The following is a 20234-nucleotide window of genomic DNA, read 5'->3' on the forward strand; positions in this document are numbered from 1 at the left end:
AGAAGGTAGGGAAGTTTCTCCTTGCAAAAAAGTAGGAAACAGAACAAAGAAGGTGATAGCCGAGAAAAACCCTTTTCCAGATTAGAAAATCCTTATTTTGAATTTGGTTTTAATGTTACAGTGTCACATCAGTGTGTGTGTGGGTGGGGGGGGAATCTACAAACTACTGTGGTTAAAATATTTAAAATAGTTGAAGTAAATAGGCCATTGAACACTTCAAATGTCCTATAGTCAGCAATAGCCTGCAACAGGAGTTCTGTAGTAAAATTACACGGCAAATGTCTGGGCAAACAACTAACACTCAAAAGAACTTTCTATGGTAAATGGCTTGCTTCCTTGTGATGTGGACTTCCTCCACACTAGGCCATTCCAATGACCGTAATTAGAACCTGCTGTGTGCCTAGATAATCCTTCCCTTCTACATGCTGGCTTTTCCTCTAAGAGGTAACAAAGGGGGACCTCAGGCACAGTAGTACTTTTTAACTGAAATCTGTGTTGAGAAAAGATGAGGGTAAGAGGATTCGAGAGAAGAAACGGCACTCAGGAGACTATGACAGTAATCCAAATGAAATAATAATGCTTTGGACCAGACTGGAAGAGGTGGCTGGCTCCAAATATACTAAGGAAGAAAAGCTAATATGTTTTATTAATTGTTTGAAAATGAGCTAAGATATAAAATGTTCAAAAGAAATTTTCAACAATGACTTGAGCTTTTGAATCGGAGTCACTGAAAGAACAGAGTTGCCACTGACTGAGCTAGAACAATGTAGGCATTGAAATAGTGCAGACTCATTTGAGATGTGCCCATCCAAATGGGACTCAGCAAGCAGACAGGTGTCTAAGAGCAATCCAGACTGAGATCCAACTTTGAATCAACAGTATTTAGTACCATCATTAAAACTAATGATGGTTCATCTTCACCTTATAAGCATCCCAATATTCCGAGGTGGGGAGAGAAGCCAGCAGCCTGAGAGAGGGTGGGAAAGAAACAACAAAGGACCAAAGGTCAAACACTTTTATGGACAGTGTCGGATCAGTTAAAAGATCATCAAGCCATATTGCTTCTAAATCCTAAAACATTTCCCACTGATTTCCATGTATTCTATCTCTGTTTTTATTACTCAACTCTCTCATGAACCATTCTGCTATCCTGGGAAACAATTCTATATAAAACAAGTAAAGGAAATCTCAGCAAACAAAGCTCATGCCAACGGCACATTTGCTCTCCACGTGTCTTCTACTGCGACTGTGGAAAACTCACTCTTTACCCTCATACAAGTCAACTACGATCTGTTTCTTAGCTCCCTTCTGATTCCTCTCCTCTACGTTATTTTTCCTTCTCTTAATTTCTACCAACATAGGCATTAATTTTGTTCTTAAAGTAGAGCAGCCTCAGGCCGGAGAGATGGTTCAGCAGGTAAGACAATGCACCATTCCTGCAGAGAATGTGAGCTCCATTCCTAGCACCTAGAGCAGGTGGCTCACAGCTACCTTTAACTCCAGCTCCAGAGCATCCAACACCTCTGGTCTTGACAGACATCTCTACTCATGTGCGAGTATCCATTCAGAAACACACACATGGACACATAATTAGAACAAATCTTCTGAAGATTTTAGACTCCCAGCCCAAGTATCTCCTTACAGAGGTCTTGTGCAGCAGGCTTTCTCTTGGGCCACCGGCCAGCTCCCAAATCATAGCATGGAGACTATCAGTTATCTTATGTTTAGCCTTATCTTATGCTTCTCTAACTAGCTCTTATAACTTAAATTAACCTGTTTCTTTTCATCTACATTTTGCCTCAGGGCTTTTTACCTTTCTTTCATTCTGTATGTCCTACTCCGTGTCTGGCTGCCTGGCCCTGGGCATCTCCCTCTTTCTTCCTCATTTTCTTTTCTCTTCTCTCTGGAACCTAGATTCTTCCTCCTACTTATTCTACTTATCTCTCTGCCCACCGGCCCTGCCTATCCCTCTTCTGCTTAGCTATGGGCCATTCAGTTTTTTATTAGACCAATCAAGTACCTTAGGCAGGCAAGATAAAACAGCAACACATCTTTCAAGTTAAACAAATGCAAAGTGCCGCACACCTTTACATAGTTACAGTAACATTCCACAACAGTCAGCCTTGCCTGATTATCTGTTAAGACATAAGATAATCTTATGTATCTCTTTAATTCTAACTTCATAAACTAGTTCAAGTTCATCTCATGACAGTTCTACATGTGTACAAAGTCTCCTTTATACTGCATTAACACTCCCCCCATAAAATTCCCACTCAATAATGATCTTTAGAATGATGCTATGTCTAACCATGATGTATGGACAGGTTTTCACATTTTTGAAAATAATTGTAAAAGAGATCTCTCACATAGGGCAACTATTTAATGATTCTCAACTTCATATGGTTTTCTATATAAGTCTTCCTCTTCTATGTTCCTTTGGGAATTCCTAATTTATGAGTTTCCATCACAAAGCATCCTACCATCAATGTGCCATGATAGCATAATTTAAGTGGCACAAGTATCTTCCTTAGCCTATTATACTGGTACTATACACTGGTGGCTCTGGTTAAAAGCATGTATTGAAGTCCAATACTTTGTCATAGACAATGGCTGTAAAACAGTCTTCTATTTTATTGATGTGAAGAAGTTTCCTAAAGGACTTTATATTTCACATCCTTTCCCATTGAGGTTTTTTTTTATTTTTGTTTTGTTTTGTTTTGTTTTTTTAAATTTTACTTCTTTTTGGTTTTTCAAGACAGGGTTTCTCTGTGTAGCTTTGCACCTTTCCTGGAACTCACTTGGTAGCCCAGGCTGGCCTTGAACTCACAAAGATCCGCCTGGCTCTGCCTCCCAGTGCTGGGATTAAAGGCAGGTGCCACCACCTCCTGGCTTACTTTTACATTTAGTATATGTTTGATGTTACTTTAATCTCTGAATCTCAATACACCTTCGGGGAGACTAAAGATGATTCCACACTAAGCACCATGAATATATCTGATAACTTATAATATGTGTGTATGAGATGATTCAAACCATTAATTAAAATAAACTGTATACATATGCACAATATTGAGTCTCACAATACCACATCCTACAGAGCTTTCTCTATTCAATATAAGAAAATGTCTAGAGTTCAATGAGCTGTTTATATTCCCACTCAGCCTTTTTAAAACTATGAAAGGCATTAAGTACCTTTCTATACTCAAGGATTAAGAAAATAGTGGTTTATTAACAATAGCTTTTATTTATTTCACTGTATGTATGTGTCTATTATTACCTTATCATTATATATAATCATATGTAATTTATTTCCATTTGATTTGATGCTAAGGACAAACAGGAGCACTAAGTGAAATTGTAAATATTATCAGCATTCTCAGATAAGATTATACATAAACACATTCTCAAACATCTAAAGATTATCATAATATGAATTCCTATACATTTTGCCCTGGGAGTTGAGATTCTTGGAAATAGCTGACAAAAATGAGAAGTCAGCATAATCAACTCAATATTTTTCATATATGCAATAGATAAGGAAACAAGGCTATATAAAATATGCTAATTCAAAAACTTCATTTTATATATATATTGTTTAAAATCCACATAGAATTTATTTTGTCATTATGTTAGTTTTAATTAAATTATGCATATTCAGTAAAATGAATATCTATTTAAAGACTTTTATGTGTATGAATGTTTTGCCTGAATGTATGTATGTGTATCACATGCATACCTGCTCCCCACAGAAATGAGAAAAGGACATCAGATCCCCTGAAAATGGAGTTACATATGGTTTTTAAACTGTCATGTGCGTGCTGGAAAAGGAGCCCTGGTCCTGAACAAGAGCAGCATGTGCTCCCAACTGCTGAACCATCTTTCCAGTTCCAGAAAAATGTCTATTTTAAACATGATGTAGACTAAATTCCTGGGGAAAGGTATCTTTAATAATGGTACTTTAGGAGGCTAAAGGCCAATCCTAAAAGTTCAAGTACAGTCAAAGCACCTTTTGTAATAGACAGTCATGTGTGGACAGTATAAGGACACGGATGAACTTATTTATAGGAGGGCAACTGTATCTTCCCCATCACTTCGTCAGTGACTATACTCAAATAAACGCGATGTACAGCAGGAGCAACTATCCAAAGTAATTATCTCACTACTTTCTCTATTTTGGCAATCTCTATGAGGAAATTATTTTTGATTCTCTTTCTTTTCTTTTTTAGTTAAGCTGTTACTATATAGCTTAGGTTGGCCTCAAATTCCACCTATAGCTTAAGACAGCCTAGAATTTGCCATACTTTTGCCTTAGTCTCCCCAGAGGGATTATAGGGAAGAGCCATCATGCCGTGTCGATGTTCCTCAATTTTTAAAACTTCCTGTTAGAAAACTAGAATTTTTGCTAAGAGACACATAGATATCTCAGTGCAACTGCTAGCAGGGAGAATAACAACCCCTTCTTTGTTCAATTTCGTTATTTTTGTTTCTTAGGAGGAAAGGAATGATGAAAGACCGCCTTCAGGAATTAAAACAGAAAAGCAAGGAAATCGAAATCGAACTCTCTCGGGAGAGTCGGGTGTTTGGAGAAGCAGAGGAACGAGGCGTGCTTGTCCAGCAAGCTATTATTTATGAGAGAGAACCTGTAGCTGAGAGACACCTACATGAGATCCAAAAACTGCAGGAGACTATCAACAGCTTTGCTGATGAGATTCAAAAGTTTGGACAGCAGCAGAAAAGTCTGGTGGCTTCCATGAGACGGTTTAGTCTACTTAAACGGGACTCTACCATTGCAAAGGAGCTAAAAACCCAAGCGGAACACATTAACAGAGCACTGGGTGACTTAGTCAAAGAAGTAAAAAAGTCAGAGGTTGAAAACGGTCCGTCATCAGTGCTCACGAGGATACTTAAGTCTCAGTACGCCGCCATGTTCCGCCACTTTCAGCAAACCATGTTTCTATACAACGACACGATAGCTTCCAAGCAAGAGAAGTGCAAGACATTTATCATCCGTCAGCTGGAAGTGGCTGGAAAAGAAGTGTCTGAAGAAGAAGTGAACGACATGCTTCATCAGGGAAAATGGGAAGTGTTTAATGAAAGCTTACTCACAGAAACGAGTATCACTAAAGCCCAGCTCTCGGAGATTGAACAGAGACACAAGGAACTTGTGAATCTGGAGAACCAAGTGAAGGACCTCAGGGACCTTTTCATGCAGATCTCTCTTCTGGTAGAGGAACAAGGAGAAAGCATCAACAACATTGAGGTCATGGTGACCAGCACAAAAGAGTATGTTATCAATACCAAAGAGAAGTTCGGACTCGCTGTAAAATACAAAAGAAGAAACCCCTGCAGGGCCCTGTGCCGTTGCTGCTGCCCATGCTGCGGCTCCAAATAGAGATGCTATTATTCTAGAAACACCTCAGGGCTTAGGGGGAAGGTTTCCACATTTCAGAGTCTTGCTTTGGTTGTCTTCATTTCGTGAGTCCAGTTACGTGCATTCTGTCACGGCTAACTGGTCATTTTCCCCTTTACCCACTAACATTACAGAAATGCTGAAGGCAAGCATTTACTTCAAATCTCCAGGTTAACTATAAAAAATGAAAGATGGCTCAGAGGTTAAGAGCACTGGCTGCTCTTCCAGAGTTCCTGAGTTCAATTCCCAGCAACCAAATGGTGGCTCACAGCCATCTGTAATGAGATCTGGTACCCTCTTCTGGTCTGCTGGAATACATGCAGACAGAACACTACATAATAAATAAAAATCTAAAAAAAGAAAGAAAGAAAGAAAGAAAGAAAGAAAGAAAGAAAGAAAGAAAGAAAGAAAGAAAAGAAAGAAAGAGAAAGCCCTTACGTTTCTGGAAAAATATTGAGTTCTACTGTTCATTTATATACTCTTAAGATGAATATTCAACTAAATGATAACTACTTTATTAATCTGGCTTATTTGAGAATATTTTGGTAATTAAGAGTTGTATAAAACAAGACCTCAAAACATGCCACACCGCATCAAAATGGAGCTAAATGCCTATTAAGCCTCTATCCTCAGGTAGGTGAGTAAACCTGGTGATCATTAGGTCCCGGGAAACTCAATCATCAACTTGATGAAAAACCTCCTGGGTGACAGTCAAGCCTAAGATCTACGGTGAGGTAAGACTGTTTCTATGAACCTTGGAAACGGACAAGAAACTGAATTACATACAGATTGGAGGGCTTGACAAAGTCTAAGCAAAGGCAACTGCGTTCTTGAACGTGTGACACCATTTTATGATGAAGCAAGCCCTAAAGAAAAAAAAGTGTAAATTAATGGAGAGGCCTAAACAGTCTTCAACTTCGGGACGGTCCTTCTGACAGCCTCCGGAGTGCTTGGATGACACAGGAATGCAGCGCTGAGCCCATTGGGCTCTTTTTCTTTAAACATCTTTTACTTCCCTGCGTGTTTTTGCCCACTGTGCCCCAGCTGTATTGTCCTCTTTCTGTGATGGGGCAGGTCACTCTGGAGTTTCTATACTCTTTGTTTCCTATGCCTGAAATAAACCTGTCCTTATTACCACCAATGTTATGTTCACTTGAATGTCATCACTGGGGGATGGGTGGGTGGTAGACACCATAAAGATATTTAGTCTTCCTATACTCAAGAATATGATGCTTCTTCATTAATTCATACCTTTTTTCTTATTGGTAAACTCTTACCATTTCCTACGTATTTTCGAAAGCTACATGGTCATCTTTGCAGTCATTTTGTTTGTTTGTTTCTATTGCTATTATGGAGTAATATTTCTCTGCAATAATATTTGCCAGTGCTGTCATTCGAAAAAAAATAAACAATTGCCTTTGAGAAAGTCCTTCCCTGACGGCTCACCCTAGCAAGGCCACCCTGATGACCTGTGGTATCTCATCATCCTTCCTTTAACTGTCTGCTGGAACCTAACACCATCTTACAAACCTGTTTGCTACTGGCTTCTGTGTTAGCATGGGAATTTCCAAGTGATTTCCTGGGCGAGACCATCCAATCTCGAGTCTGTAAGGGTGTCTTGTCCTACCACCGAATTTCCTCCGTTGTCTCCTTTCATTTATATGCTGTCTCCTGTCCTTACAGGATGGAAGGCGTGTTTCTGCTCCAGCCCAATGCATCTTCATTCGTGCCCCACATCCCAACCCTTGCTACTGCAGACTTTTCCTTCTCTGCAATGTCAGGACAAAGCTCCTCCTCTTGGTCACTGCCTTCGGCACAGTGCTCAGTGTTTCTTGTATTAGGTATCCTAACGTTCCTTCACTTCAAATCTCTTCAGGACTGACTCCTCACGGTAGGGTTCTCTATGTGTTTAAACTGTTGGCCAGAGTGGTGGGAATTCGTGTGTGACAATTTCTATTTCCTGAAAATCCCCTGAGACAAAATTATCAATTGAGAAGAGCAGAGTTAAGGGAGCAAGAGGATGAATGAAACAACCAGGTCAGACAGAAGGACGAAACCCTGAAAAGTGGCAGGAGAATAACCAGGAGGCAGGCAGGGCCCATCTGAGATGTATTGGGATAACTTGAATGTGATCTCAGCCAGGACACCCAAGTGCTTTAACCTAGCAACACTCAGCACCTTGAATGTTGGCAGAGAACATGAGGGTCCCTGTCTGCTCAGGGTGTGGCTCTTCCACACCTATACAATACATGAAATGTGTGCTGCGGGAGTTGGTGAACTTGAAAGGATTAAACTGTCATGTTACATCATATTATAAGTACTACGGAGGTTGAGGATTTAGCTCAGTGGTAGAGCGCTTGCCTAGCTAATGCAAGGCCCTGGGTTCGGTCCTCAGCTCTGGAAAAAATAAAAATAAAAAAGAAGAAGAAAGAAAAAAAGAAGTACTATGAAATAATTTTAGTCTAAAAATATACATCGAATTGCTTTCTACTGTGTCAGTTACCAAGCGTCACCGTGGAAAGGATGTTCCATATGTCCTAGCTTAAAATGCTTAAAGGAGAACTCTAAAAAAGATTCCTCTAAGACTCAACAGCTGACTGGATAATTCTAGCTATTACCTCCACTGTTCCTCTTAAATTTTTTATCTGGAGTTTAAAGCCTACTCGGTTATAGCTTTTCTTAAATTATTTATGATGAAAACTAAGACTATTAAGTACTATTTAATATGCATTAGTTCAATTATGCCCAGATGGATTTGTAAAAAGTTCTTTCTGCTAGTATTTTATCATGCTTTTAAAGTAAGAATTAAGCACACATGTATTGCAAAGCAGTGAATAATATCCAATTTCACTGCTATATTCTTTTTATCATATTAATATGAATTACACATATCAACGGGTTCAACTTGGTATTTGCACAAGTGCATTACTGTGCTTGGTTATACTGACCTTCTTGTGTCTCTCAAACCCTTCTCTGGTAGTTGCTTTCTACTCTCAGATTGCCACCCACCCCCCCACCCCCCCCCCCCCCCCCCCCCCCCCCGCCACACACACACACACTTAGATTCTAAATTCTATATACAAGAGGAAAAAGCGTGACATTTGTCTTTCTGTCTCTGGATAAATTCACCTACTTGCTTCCACTTACTTACAAATGACTCGATTTTGTTCTGCTGCTTCTGCTTCTGGGTCGGTTTGCGCCTTGGTTTATGCCATACCATGGCTATGAGAAATGGTATCTTATGGCTATGTCTTCCATTGCTTAGTACTATCCTACCTAAGCAAGAAGTACCACATATTTAATCAGTTGTTAACTATTCTGGATATTTTCTTTTCACTTTTAATACACAGTAAAAGCAGCAATGTTTTCTTAATATAACTATCTGAAAGAGAAAACTAATTCTTGAAAGAGTTAATGGAACAATATTAGGAATCTGTTGGAAACAGAAGACAAAAATAACATTTTAAAAAAAAAGAACAATTAAAGATTTGGGGGTCCATGTTAACACCCCTAAATTGGTTTAAGTGGTTTGAATTCATGAAACACTGTGAAGTACTCTGTCATCAGTAATAATATAAAAATCCATTTACAGAACAGTAGGGACACTCTGCAGGCCATGCTTTCATTATCTGCATTCACATGCTGGCACAGGCATGCAAATCCTCATTTACAAGGGGATCCATAGAAGCTCAGCGAGAATCACTAACTTTCGGGACTGTGTGGTGTTCGCATACCTGTAATCCCTACCTGGGGCTGGAAGGTTGCTGGGAGTTCCAAGTCAGCCTGGGCTACAGCCTGAGACCTTGTCTCAAGGAAACAAAGAAAGGAAAAGGAAGAAGAGAGACAAAGGGAGGGGAGAGGAGAGGAGGAAAGGAAAGGGCACCTCTTGAGGCCTGTCTGCTTCCAAAGGCCTCACCCTCAAAATACTGCAGGTCTGGGGTGAAAAGAGGAAAGCAGGAGGTCCATGGCAACAACATGTGGATGCCCACCTAGCAACACTGCCAAGTATTTGTTCTTTAGTTGTAGAGAGTGTGAGAGCGAAAGGAGAGTGCAGCATAGGGTGAAGAAGGCTGGAGCAAGGCCACAGTGTCGGCAGCGTCAGGAGGTCACAGGAGCAGCAAAGCTTCCCACAGGGCCTATAACTAATGCCAGTAAGCGGCGGACTCAAGAGCGTGACGTGGGTCAAGGCAGTCACACCGTGTTTAAGAAATCCTGGTGATACGACTCGAGGGTCTCGAGCACAGTAAAGACTTGTCACTCTAGGAAAAGATATGTCACTGTTCCAATAGCGACACCGGACTAACACAAGTAGAATTCTTATTATCCTGAAAAGAAACTGAGGCTGGTGGCTTCACAGATATTCTGGATGAAAGTCTAACTAAACTGGACTCCAAAAAGGTGATAGGAAGAGTGACTTATTTTCTCTCTAAAGGCAGGTGAAAGTCTACAAATGGCACTGGTCTTCTTAGGATATTGCTACCAACTGACGCTGATGAAAATTTCAATATATTAAGTTATGGAATTAAACTTCCAGTTCAATTTATTTCATAGGAAATCAAATAGTGCCTTGCATAATTAATTTGAAGTGTGTAGGTACTCAGAATTAATTTGAAGTGAATTAATATATGATAGATGCATATATGCACAAGAGAAAAATGAAGAAAAATAAATAAATGGTTATTTAGTTAAAAAGACATGAACTACTCATTTATGACAAACAGTGATTAATATTTTAATTCTATTTCAGAAACCAGTGAATCTCTGTTTAAATATTTTCAAAGACCAAGTTAGCCTGTAGGGCTCAACAAAGGTCACCTTTCATATATACTTCTATTAATATTTTACTTCAGATTCAATAAAAGTGAGACCTGATTCTATAGAGGAAGTAACTTCTTTAATCAAACACTTAAAAGTTTAAAAACGTAAGCTTTACCAATAAATGATCCAATAACGTTTCAACTTTCATAATCAAAGTTTCAAATAGACTTGCTTAAAAATCCCCATTTGCTATGGAGGCGCACAGGAAAGCAACTCCTCTTGCATTACTCCTGTTATTAATCAACCATGATGGGTTGGTTTTTATGCCTTAATAATGAAGTACAGAAATGAGGGCAAAGCAAAGAAAGGCTGGGGCAAACCCTCAGTAACTTCCCGCTGAGGAGCAATCTCAACTAACAGACTTCCCCTTCGCCTTCTCTCACACCACAGCGCCACCTGGCGTTGACTGTGCACAAATGCTAGGAACACAAATGCCCCTCCTCAATGTCTTCTACAAATGTTCCAGCTTAGGGGCAAAATGCTATAAGCATATGACTGAGACAATGAAGCTAGATCACACGTGCAACAGGGAAATATGAAAGCTCAGAGTGAGAAATTAAAGTGTCATTAGAGAAGGAACCATTTAAGGAACTTCCAAAATATGCACTACCAGGAAAAGAACAGCAGTTGGGGAGATAGCTCGGTTGGTTGGGAGAGTGCTTGCCTAGCTCGCACAAGGCTGTGGGTTTGCTTGCTCAAGGTGGTTCACACCCCTAATCCCAGCACTGGGAAGGTGGAGGTGATGGATTGCATATTTAAGATCATCCGTGGCTACATAACAACCTCAAGAACAGCCTGAGCTAGGCCTTACAGAAAACAAAATCCAAAAGGAAGCCAGTAAGAAAGGACAATGACAAAATATAAATTATTAAGAGAGGAAGCTAGGTGTGGTGGCACAACTCACAATGCTGAGGCAGGAGGATCAAGAGTTCAAGTTCAACCAAGGCTACAAGGCAAAATCTTGTTTTGAGAAAGGGCTGAGGTTGCAGCTCAGTGGCTGTAAATGCTCAGAGCATTTCCCTAGCATGCATAAGCGATATCTGCAAGGGGGGGGGGTGAAAAATATCCTAAAATCTTGTTCAAAATGCAAAATGTAATACAAAGCAGACCATCAACTAAAACAAGAGTTTGTATTTGATTTCTCAAGGCATCCAATTAGTAAGCTTGTTCATAACACTGGCTAAATTCTTTAATCCCTACCAAAATCAACATAACATTATAACTGACAGGTAATTGCACACATTTATTATACTAATAGATGACCACCTTGGTTACTTAATACTCTGTTAAGAGACCAGCATTTCTTGCTAATGCTCCATTACTTACACCAGTATAGGCTTTCCTGATATCCTGGGATGTCTTAGCACTTCTGACATTGTCTCTTTTGTTTCTTCCATTCTCTCTTCATCACTGGAATCCACAACAAATATTACCCCATAGGACTCAGCATAATAATTCTTCCAAATTCCCCGAATTCTCTTGCCACCTCCCAAGTCAAAGATGGTAACTTCAAACTTTCCTTGTCTAAGGTCAATTTTAGAAAAGCCAACAGTGGGAGCTACGTCTTCAGGATGCTCTGTGCAAAATGATACAAAAAAGAGGACTCTTTAGACTTTAAGAACATTAATTTATCTCTACAACATAAATCATATCAAAGGTAGCATTCATATGTCACTACAAAATGGAAAAATCACTTGCTGATGCCACAGACACTATCACCAAAAACACTTGTGTGAGAGAGGGGTTAATAATGTAAATGCCCAACTAGTATTTTCACTGTCCACAGACAAGAATTTGTATTTTAATTATTCATTTGTATTGGTTTTTTGTTTGTTTGTTTTTGTTTTTCAAGACAGGTTTTCCTTGTGCAGCCCCAGCTGTTCTGGAACTCACTCTGTAGACCAGGCTGGCTTCGAACTCAGAGATCTGCCTGCCCCCTGAGTGCTGAGATGTAAGGCATTCACATGCCACCTCCACCTGGCTATTAGTTTTACTTAATTACTATAATCTTAGCAACTAACATGAAATAGGCACTTAATAATTAAATGTTGAATGAGTTCTTGTGTTAAGGCTAATTTATTCTTTAATCAGTTTTAACCTTTCAACACCACGCCACTCAAGGCTCTATCATAAGTTCTGTGGAAGAATAAGGAAAGTCAGGAATATTAAGAAAATAAAATAAAGAAATTTGAAGAATCAAAAATAGGAAAAACTGCAAAGAATAAGGCAATTCTTTTCCAATCAGATATGTTAAAATTACAGCTACAATTGGAATACAGAGATGTTTAAGGGCATCCTGCAGAGAGAGCTCAAATTCAGAACTTCTGTAGAAAGGTTTCTCATATGTTCCAATAAATATAATTGGGTTTGGAGTGAGAAGAGGAATTTTATATCTGAAGACACCAAGTATAGGGGGCACACTACCACATCTGCCAAGGAGAGCAACGATAGATAATAAGAGGTTTAAAAAGATCCCCGAGAGACACAGAAGTCTTACTCCAGGAGATGGGCTTAGGCAAAGGCTGGGGAGCAAGAGGACCCTAAAAGTGAGAAATCAAACAAGTAGCAAGGGCTACACATCAACACTGAATCAAATTCTCAACAGGTTTTCTTTGGTTTGGTTTTGCTTTTGAGACGAGGTCATTTTTGTAGCCTTGGCTGATCTCCCACTTGTGACTCTCCTGCTTCGGTTTCCCCAGCGCCTGGGTGGTAAGTATGCACTCCCATGCCTGGAGAAGCCTTCCATAAATACAGGCGGAAGCCAGACTGAACAGGGTCCTGAAAACAGGAAATGGGTCCCTGACATATCAGTTATACAATTCGGTGATTAAAGTAGCACTCTGTTGACTGAAAATGAGTTATAGGCCATTTCCCAGAGAGCTAAGAAAATTAAAACAAGAGATAGACGCGAGAGCTTATTAAACATTAATAACTTTATAGATTCAGTGGGTAAGAGAAAACTTTAATGTCATATCTGCCTCTTCCATTCTCTCCCTATCACTAGAATATACTATAAATCTTTCTCAACAGGATGCTTAGAGCTTTATGGTTCAAGACTAGAAAGACATCACAGAAGCCTTTTAATTTTTTACATGATATTAAATGGATTAAAATTCAGTTCCTTAGTTGTACCAGCTATTATCTCCAGTTCTTGGAAACAAAATGTGGTTAGTAGTCCACCCTATTACATGGACTCAGTATAAACTATTCCTATCATTCAGAAATTTCTAGTAAATGACATTGGTTGTTTATGGTAACTGGTTCCTACATTGAACAAAGTGTTCACTGTGATAAATCTGTGAGGCCTGTTCAAGGATTTTATAGCTGAGAACAGGCTTGCGCAGTACCACACTGCCTCTCAGGAAGTATGCAAGAGCAGCTTCTGCACTGCCTGAGACACTTAGCAGAGCCATTAGAAGCCACTTTCCTGCTGCTAATTTCTCCATGACTAAAAAGACAAAGGGTTAGGCTAAACCTAACAAAGTAGCCTGACTTTTCAGAAACAGGGTCTCACAGGATCTCAAATGGGGAGCTCGGGGCTGGAGAGGTAGCTCCATGGGAAGGGTGCCTGCCCGGCAGCTTGGGTTGGACCCACGGCATTCCATAAATCAGGCATAGTGGTGTCTGGCTATAATCTTAGTATTTAGGAGGTGTAGGTAGGAAAATTAATACAAAGAAAAATAATAACCATGAGGCAAATCACAGCCAGAAAAAGATTGTTGTCTTTGAGTATGAATTGAAAGATACCCCCAGGAAATTAACAATGGAAATAAATGCACTATGCTGGAGCATGGGCAAGGGCACTAAATTACAGCAAATGCTAATTTGATGAAAGAACATTATTAGGGACCAGGGTTCAAAGATAAATCAGTTATGGTTGCCATCCTCAAAGAACATTGCAAAATATAAAAATCAGGGGGCTGGAGAGATGGCTCAGTGGTTAAGAGCACTAACTGCTCTTCCAGGAGCAGGCTTTGATGCCCAGCATGCACAAGGCAGCTCCCAGCTGTCTCAAACTTCAGTTCGAGGAGATCCAAGGCCTTCTTCTGGCCTCTGTAGGTACCAGGCACACAGCGGACATTTAGGGAAACCAAACACATGTACAAATAATAAAATAACTGTTAAAAATACAGAGATCAAATACTGTGGAAATGACACCAAGTGTGTATGCTCTGTGAAAAGACTGGGATGGTCCTAGGAGGGAATTCGTAAAGATGAAGGGAAGGAGTGACGTGGTCAGGAGAGGCTTCGGGAACTGAGGAGAGTAAAAATCGAGTCTTTCAAGTGTCACAATTAGAAGAGAGACAGGAAGCACGATTCTAAGTGAGAGAACAATGTGCACGAAGGTAAGGCGCTCGGAATATTTCTAGTAAACCGGCTAGCATTAAGAAACGTCTGGGCTGAGGGAACAAACAGCTCAATGGTGGAGCACTTGCCTGGCATATGTGAGTGTGTGAGGTTCAATGCACAGCACTGGGAGTGGGGAGGAGATGGGAGAGGAGGGGAGAGGTGGGGGAGGAGGGGAGGGAGAGCTGTTCTCAGGGTTATTTAGCAGAGTAGCACATATCCGTAATCCTAGAATCACAGAAGGTGAGGCAGGAGGATTATGAGCTTCAGGCCAGCCCTATGTAAAATAAAAAAAAATAAAATAAAACAAAAAAAACTCAAAATATTTTCAATGTTATGTAGCAAGTGGGGGAGCCAGGACCCTGATCCGAGCCCTAGGGACTTAAACCTGTTCAGGATTTGTGCTTCAAGACAATACAAATGTTCAGATAGTTTCTCCTCACGAACCCTTTTCTGATGATTCCTTGCCACTCTCTCTCCCAACTTCACCTTCTAGCACTACATCCTACCGTCCCAACAGGTGGAACCATGTCTGTGTGCCCTAAGTGCTTAGCACACAGTATATTCCACCCATCCATGTAATTATTTACTGTTGACATTTTTTTTTTCAGAGCTGAGGACCGAACCCAGGGCCTTGTGCTTGTTAGGCAAGCGCTCTACCAGTGAGCTAAATCTCTAACCCCTATTGGTAACATTTTATAGGTAAGTTAATTGACACAGAGATACACAGCCCTCAATCTAAAGAATTATAGTAACGCATATGTTAAGACACAATAAATCTAAGATAAAATACAAATACATAACAAATAAGTATTTATTAGGTGTCTCTTACGTGCTAAATTATATGCAGAATACAACAAAACAATTATTAATCAGAATCCTGATCTATAGAGCTCTTGGCCTATTGTGGTAATATTGTGTTCCCCAAAATATTGTGCACCCTAATAAATGTATCTGGAGTCATAGAACAGACAGCCACTAGATACATAGGCTAGAAAATGGTGGCACTCACGCCTTTAATCCTAGCATTCCAGAGACAGAAATCCATCTGGATCTCTAAGTTCAAGGCCACATTGGAAACAGCCAGGCATGGTGACATACACTTTTAATCCTAGGGAGTGACAGCAGAAAGAGAAAGATATATAAGGCCAGAAACTAGAAGCATTTGGCTAGTTAAGCTTTCAGGCTTTGAGCAACACAGTTCAGCTGAGATTCATTCTGGATGAGGACACAGAGGTTTCCAGTCTGAGCAAATAGAATCAGCTGAGAAACTGGCAAGGTGAGGAAGCTGTGGCTTGTTCTGTCTCTCTGATCTTCCAGCATTCACCCCAATAATTGGCCTCAGGTTTGATTTTATTAATAAGACCTTCTAAGATTCCTGCTACAGCCTATTCTTGAAATATGCATATATGTTGTATGTGTGTGTGTGACTATAATATAGTGAAGATATATTAATAACAAACAAAGCAAGAGATAATCCACAGGGAAAAAAACTAACTTTCTACCCAAAATAATATAGTTTCCTATTAATAAACAGTATTGGATAGAAATTCCTAGGAATTTATGTTTACAAAAGACATTGATTCCCAATCTCAGAGGCAGTGACTGGCCATGAGAGGATGGTCTAGACTAGACAGTGGTGGTCTATTAAATATTTAACAACTTATTTGGAAGTAGAGGGAGAAGGCTAACATGTAGTATATGCCCATCTCCATAGTGTAATTACTCCCACTATGAGTGATTACAACTAATTCTAGCTACTCGTAACATCCCCAAGAAGAGATTTGGGAAGAAACAGAGAGCACTGGCTCTTGCTAGAGAGTGACTCAATATATAGAAGCAGTGGTGGGGTCCAGAACATCAGTGGCATACAAAGTAAAGTGACGTGTCAGTTTCTGGTTCACAGTCCTAAAGAAGAGAAGCATGGCTTCTTCTCTCTTACCACTTCCTTGCAGCTCAAATGCATGCCTCAGAGAGATCTCTTAGGCCATGTAGAAGAAAGAGAACAGTATGGAGGGCTGACTCCCGATCATCAGGGAGTGACATCCTAGTCCTAGACTACTTCTGCATGGCCAGAGGGAAATAAACTTCAATCTTGTTGAAACACTGCGACTTCAGAGCCCTATTAGACCTGTGCCCAGTTAACACAATCGTTCAGATGGTCTGGGAAATGGACAGCCCCGTGAAGAAAGCAATAGTTATATGACAGGGAAGATACTTTTAGAAGAAGCTGCTGACACATGACAGAGGAAAGACACTGGGGTCTGGATTTGAGCAATAACAATAGAGTTAAAGAGAAGGCACACAGATCTCAAACAAAACAAACAAAACACCTAGCACAGGAGGAACGAGCCTAGAGTAAGAGCAGAACCAGGACTAAGGAGAAAAGCACATGCCATGGAAAGGACGCTTTACAAAGGCTTAGTTAGCTGCATGGCTGGGGTGTGTGTGTGTGTGTGTGTGTGTGTGTGTGTGTGTGTGTGTGTGTGTGTGTGTAATCCCATCACTTGGGATTACACAGAGAAAGAAACCTGTGTGTGTGTGTGTGTGTGTGTGTGTGTGTGTGTGTGTGTGTAATCCCATCACTTGGGATTACACAGAGAAAGAAACCTTGACATGAAAATCAAGATGGAGGAGGAAGAGAAAGAAGGCTGCTGTCTACTACTCCACTGGAACACCAAAATGAGTAAAACTACCTTTAGGGGATTAACAGCCTGGAGAAGGAGAGAGATAAACAGATAAGGCAGCTAATACAAGTTGATGGGGTCCCAAAAGAGAATGTGATGGAGTCTAGTAATACTCCTCAGGATGGTTACAATTGGAAACAAAGTTTATGAAGAGGAGACTACATGATGAAAATGAGTCTTTGTAGATTATCTGTGTAAGAGGCTAGGAAGGGACTGCTAGTTGAAGGCCAGCTTGGGTCACTCCCCTGTCTGCCACTGACCAATGATGTCCAGATGTCAAGGAGACTGTACCTGTTCAAACCTGAAACATGGTAGCAGGGGATATCAGGAAGCTAGAGTCTACTCAGAGCCTAAGTATAGTAACAACACAAAGTAGTACACTATCTCTGTCCAATTAACAGGTAATGAAGCAATTTACATAAACAAATGACTTGGAAAAATTAAGAGTTTAGAAAGCAAAAGTTTTCTACTTACCTCCTTGGATCCCCTTTGCTGTGGCTGTTTTCCCCGCGTTATCAAGGCCCACCATCACAAGGGTCACCTTTCTTAAAATAATAAAAAATGAAAACCACTCAGTATGTAGGGGAAGATACAAGCAAACTTATCTATCCAAGCAACATTTAAGGAGTATATACTATATACCAGAACATCTTCTAGATGCTAGGAACTACGCTGATGAATAAAATACTGATTTAACAGCAGAATTTATGAAAATACGATATTATTATCCTATTGTCCTCTAAGTAAAAATTATAAAATATAGACATAAGCAATAAGGAAAAAATAAGGGAAAGAATGAAAAGAGAGTTAGATATCAAATGCCTAATCCTGAGCTACTGGTCATTATTAAGGACTCAGCCATCTAGTCAGTCAAACCGGGAATTCCAGCAGATTTACCTGTCTTACAATGCACACACAGAATTCTTGCTAGGTGTTAGCCTCGTCTCTGCACTTAGATAGGCAGCACCATGTCAAATAAAAATATCAAATACAACATAATGACCTGAGTACTAGCTGAAGAAGTAAGTACGTAGAAAGAAGCTTTCTATTGTTAGAAAACATCAAATATGTGTTACTCCATAGAGTAAAAACAGTAACAAAAGTGTAGTTGAGCTTTACTGGTGAAGAAATACAGGGCCAGAAAGTTAAATAATCTGTCAAAGGTCACACAATGAACCAGTTAGCAAGTCATAACCAGCACCTAATACTAACTTCTAGGAATTCATAAACCCAGAGAAGGTATGCACTGGTCTTATTAACCTGGTGGTGCAGTACCCTAGTAAAACTCATCCCTGGCCTGGCTGATCTCCGCGCAATGTAAAGGGTGGAGCAGCCCATCATCATGTAGATCTAGGGATGAAACTGTTCAGGGAACACAGAACTACAGCATAGCTTGTAGAACCACCGGGGAGAACCTAAGTGAGACAGACCAGGGGACAGAACTCTGGGGGCAACAGAGGCTAAGCATTATTAAGCATTGTTAAATGCTAGAAAACACAAACAAATGTTGCTGGCCATGTCAGTTTTGAGTTTTAACTCTTTATGTATGCATACAGAATATATAACATATATGCATGCTTCAGACAACCTGCACTGGGCTTAGAAGGCATTCCAGGCAAGCCAAGTCTCTGTACTTAAGATGGCCCTGAAGCTATTCTTCCTAAAACATGGGGGTGTAGATGGTATCTCCTCAGTAACTCTGCAAGAAGCCAATGATTGATGCAATGTGGGACTGGTGACAGGTCCTTCTGCAAGGTCTGTGATGGGCTGTGCTGTGACTGGTGCAAATACAAACCTTCATCTGCAGTCCACACCCATGCTACACCCTGCTCCTCACTATATAATCAGACTATTTGTCTTCCGAGTCTGTTGGTAGGGCCCACTCAAAAGCTTCTGTCAAATGGTGTTTTCTTTGATCAAAAGTACAGGAGGCTAAGCTTATAACATGTAGAGAAACCAGCAAGGGTACCAGCAGCACCACCTCTACAGCAGTGGAAACAACAGTACCAAGAGTAATGGAGGCAGAGGATGGTCGAGACAAAGAGGACGTGGAAACAAAGATGGACCTTCATTTTCAGAAGACTTTCAGGAACCTGCCAAGGCCTAAGAGTTGAAGTTACCTGGAGACAAATTTCTAAATGGTCTTATTAAATAAAAAACACGAAGCCAAATATAGGGGTGGAAGCCTTAGAGAGATCAAAGAAATAGGGGAAGCCACCAGCCAACCTCACCTCACCAACTCTGCAGCTTCCAAATGCGAGTTACTTCCTGTCTACTCATGTTTATATGCCTTGTCTGTTCTGTTCTCTCATTGGCTCCCTCAGCCACATCACTTCCTCTTCCTATACAGCTCTGTCACTTTCTGTCAGTTTGTGCAGACCACCAGACCTCTATGTTTGATACTGGGATTAAAGGTGTGTGTCTGTTCCCTACTTGAACACAGAGACCCTATTTGCTAAGTTAAGTGACAGGATTAAGGGTGTGTGCTACCACTGCTTGACTTCTTTGTTTACTTAAAATGGCTTGCTATTTCCTCTGCTCTCCAGGCAACCTTTATTTATTAACATACAAATAAAATATCACATTTCAGCACAAATAACATATCACCACAGTTACCAATGCTCAAAAGCTGTAACACCAACCATTGCAAAGTCCAAAGGAGGGCCACTGGGTAGGAGGGGTAAGTCCTGGGACACAGGTTTGGGAGCTCTAACTAGCAGGCACTGACAGCTTCTACTGCCACCTGCTGCTCAGAGTTAAGGATTACATGAGCTGATGCTGCACCACACTACCCAGGGCAAATCTCAGCATCCAGCCCTGTTAGTTTCTGGCCTCTGGAGCCTGAAGTCCTAATCCACTAGTTGTCAGGACTTAGAGCTATAAGCCTTTGAATCTATTAACCCAACTCACGTGCATTTGACACTTAAAGGCCCAGGTCAACCAACCTACAGCCACCTGCTCAGGCACTCTGA

General features: G+C 40.5%; 2 protein-coding genes across 2 annotated transcripts in view; one reads left to right on the top strand and one right to left on the bottom strand.

Annotated features, from left to right (window-relative positions):
* Nucleotides 1–20234, bottom strand: part of Arl13b (ADP ribosylation factor like GTPase 13B) — a 60359-nt gene that overhangs the window by 27577 nt on the left and 12548 nt on the right. The window contains exons 2-3 of the mRNA XM_036203800.1: nt 17737–17807; nt 11555–11804 (exon numbers count right to left, since the gene is read on the bottom strand). Coding sequence (XP_036059693.1) covers nt 11555–11804; nt 17737–17807 — 321 coding nt within the window. The remainder of the gene's footprint in view (nt 1–11554; nt 11805–17736; nt 17808–20234) is intronic.
* On the top strand, nt 4505–5392 carry Stx19 (syntaxin 19). Its single transcript, XM_036203801.1, has one exon. The coding sequence runs from the start codon at nt 4505–4507 to the stop codon at nt 5390–5392; it is 888 nt and encodes a 295-aa protein (XP_036059694.1).

Source organism: Onychomys torridus, chromosome 12 (genome assembly GCF_903995425.1).
Source record: "Onychomys torridus chromosome 12, mOncTor1.1, whole genome shotgun sequence".
In the NCBI taxonomy this organism is placed as follows: domain Eukaryota; kingdom Metazoa; phylum Chordata; class Mammalia; order Rodentia; family Cricetidae; genus Onychomys; species Onychomys torridus.

What these genes read in the sequence shown, in the direction of transcription:
- Stx19 (XM_036203801.1), top strand. Translation starts at nt 4,505, where the DNA reads ATGAAAGACCGCCTTCAGGAATTAAAACAGAAAAGCAAGGAAATCGAA.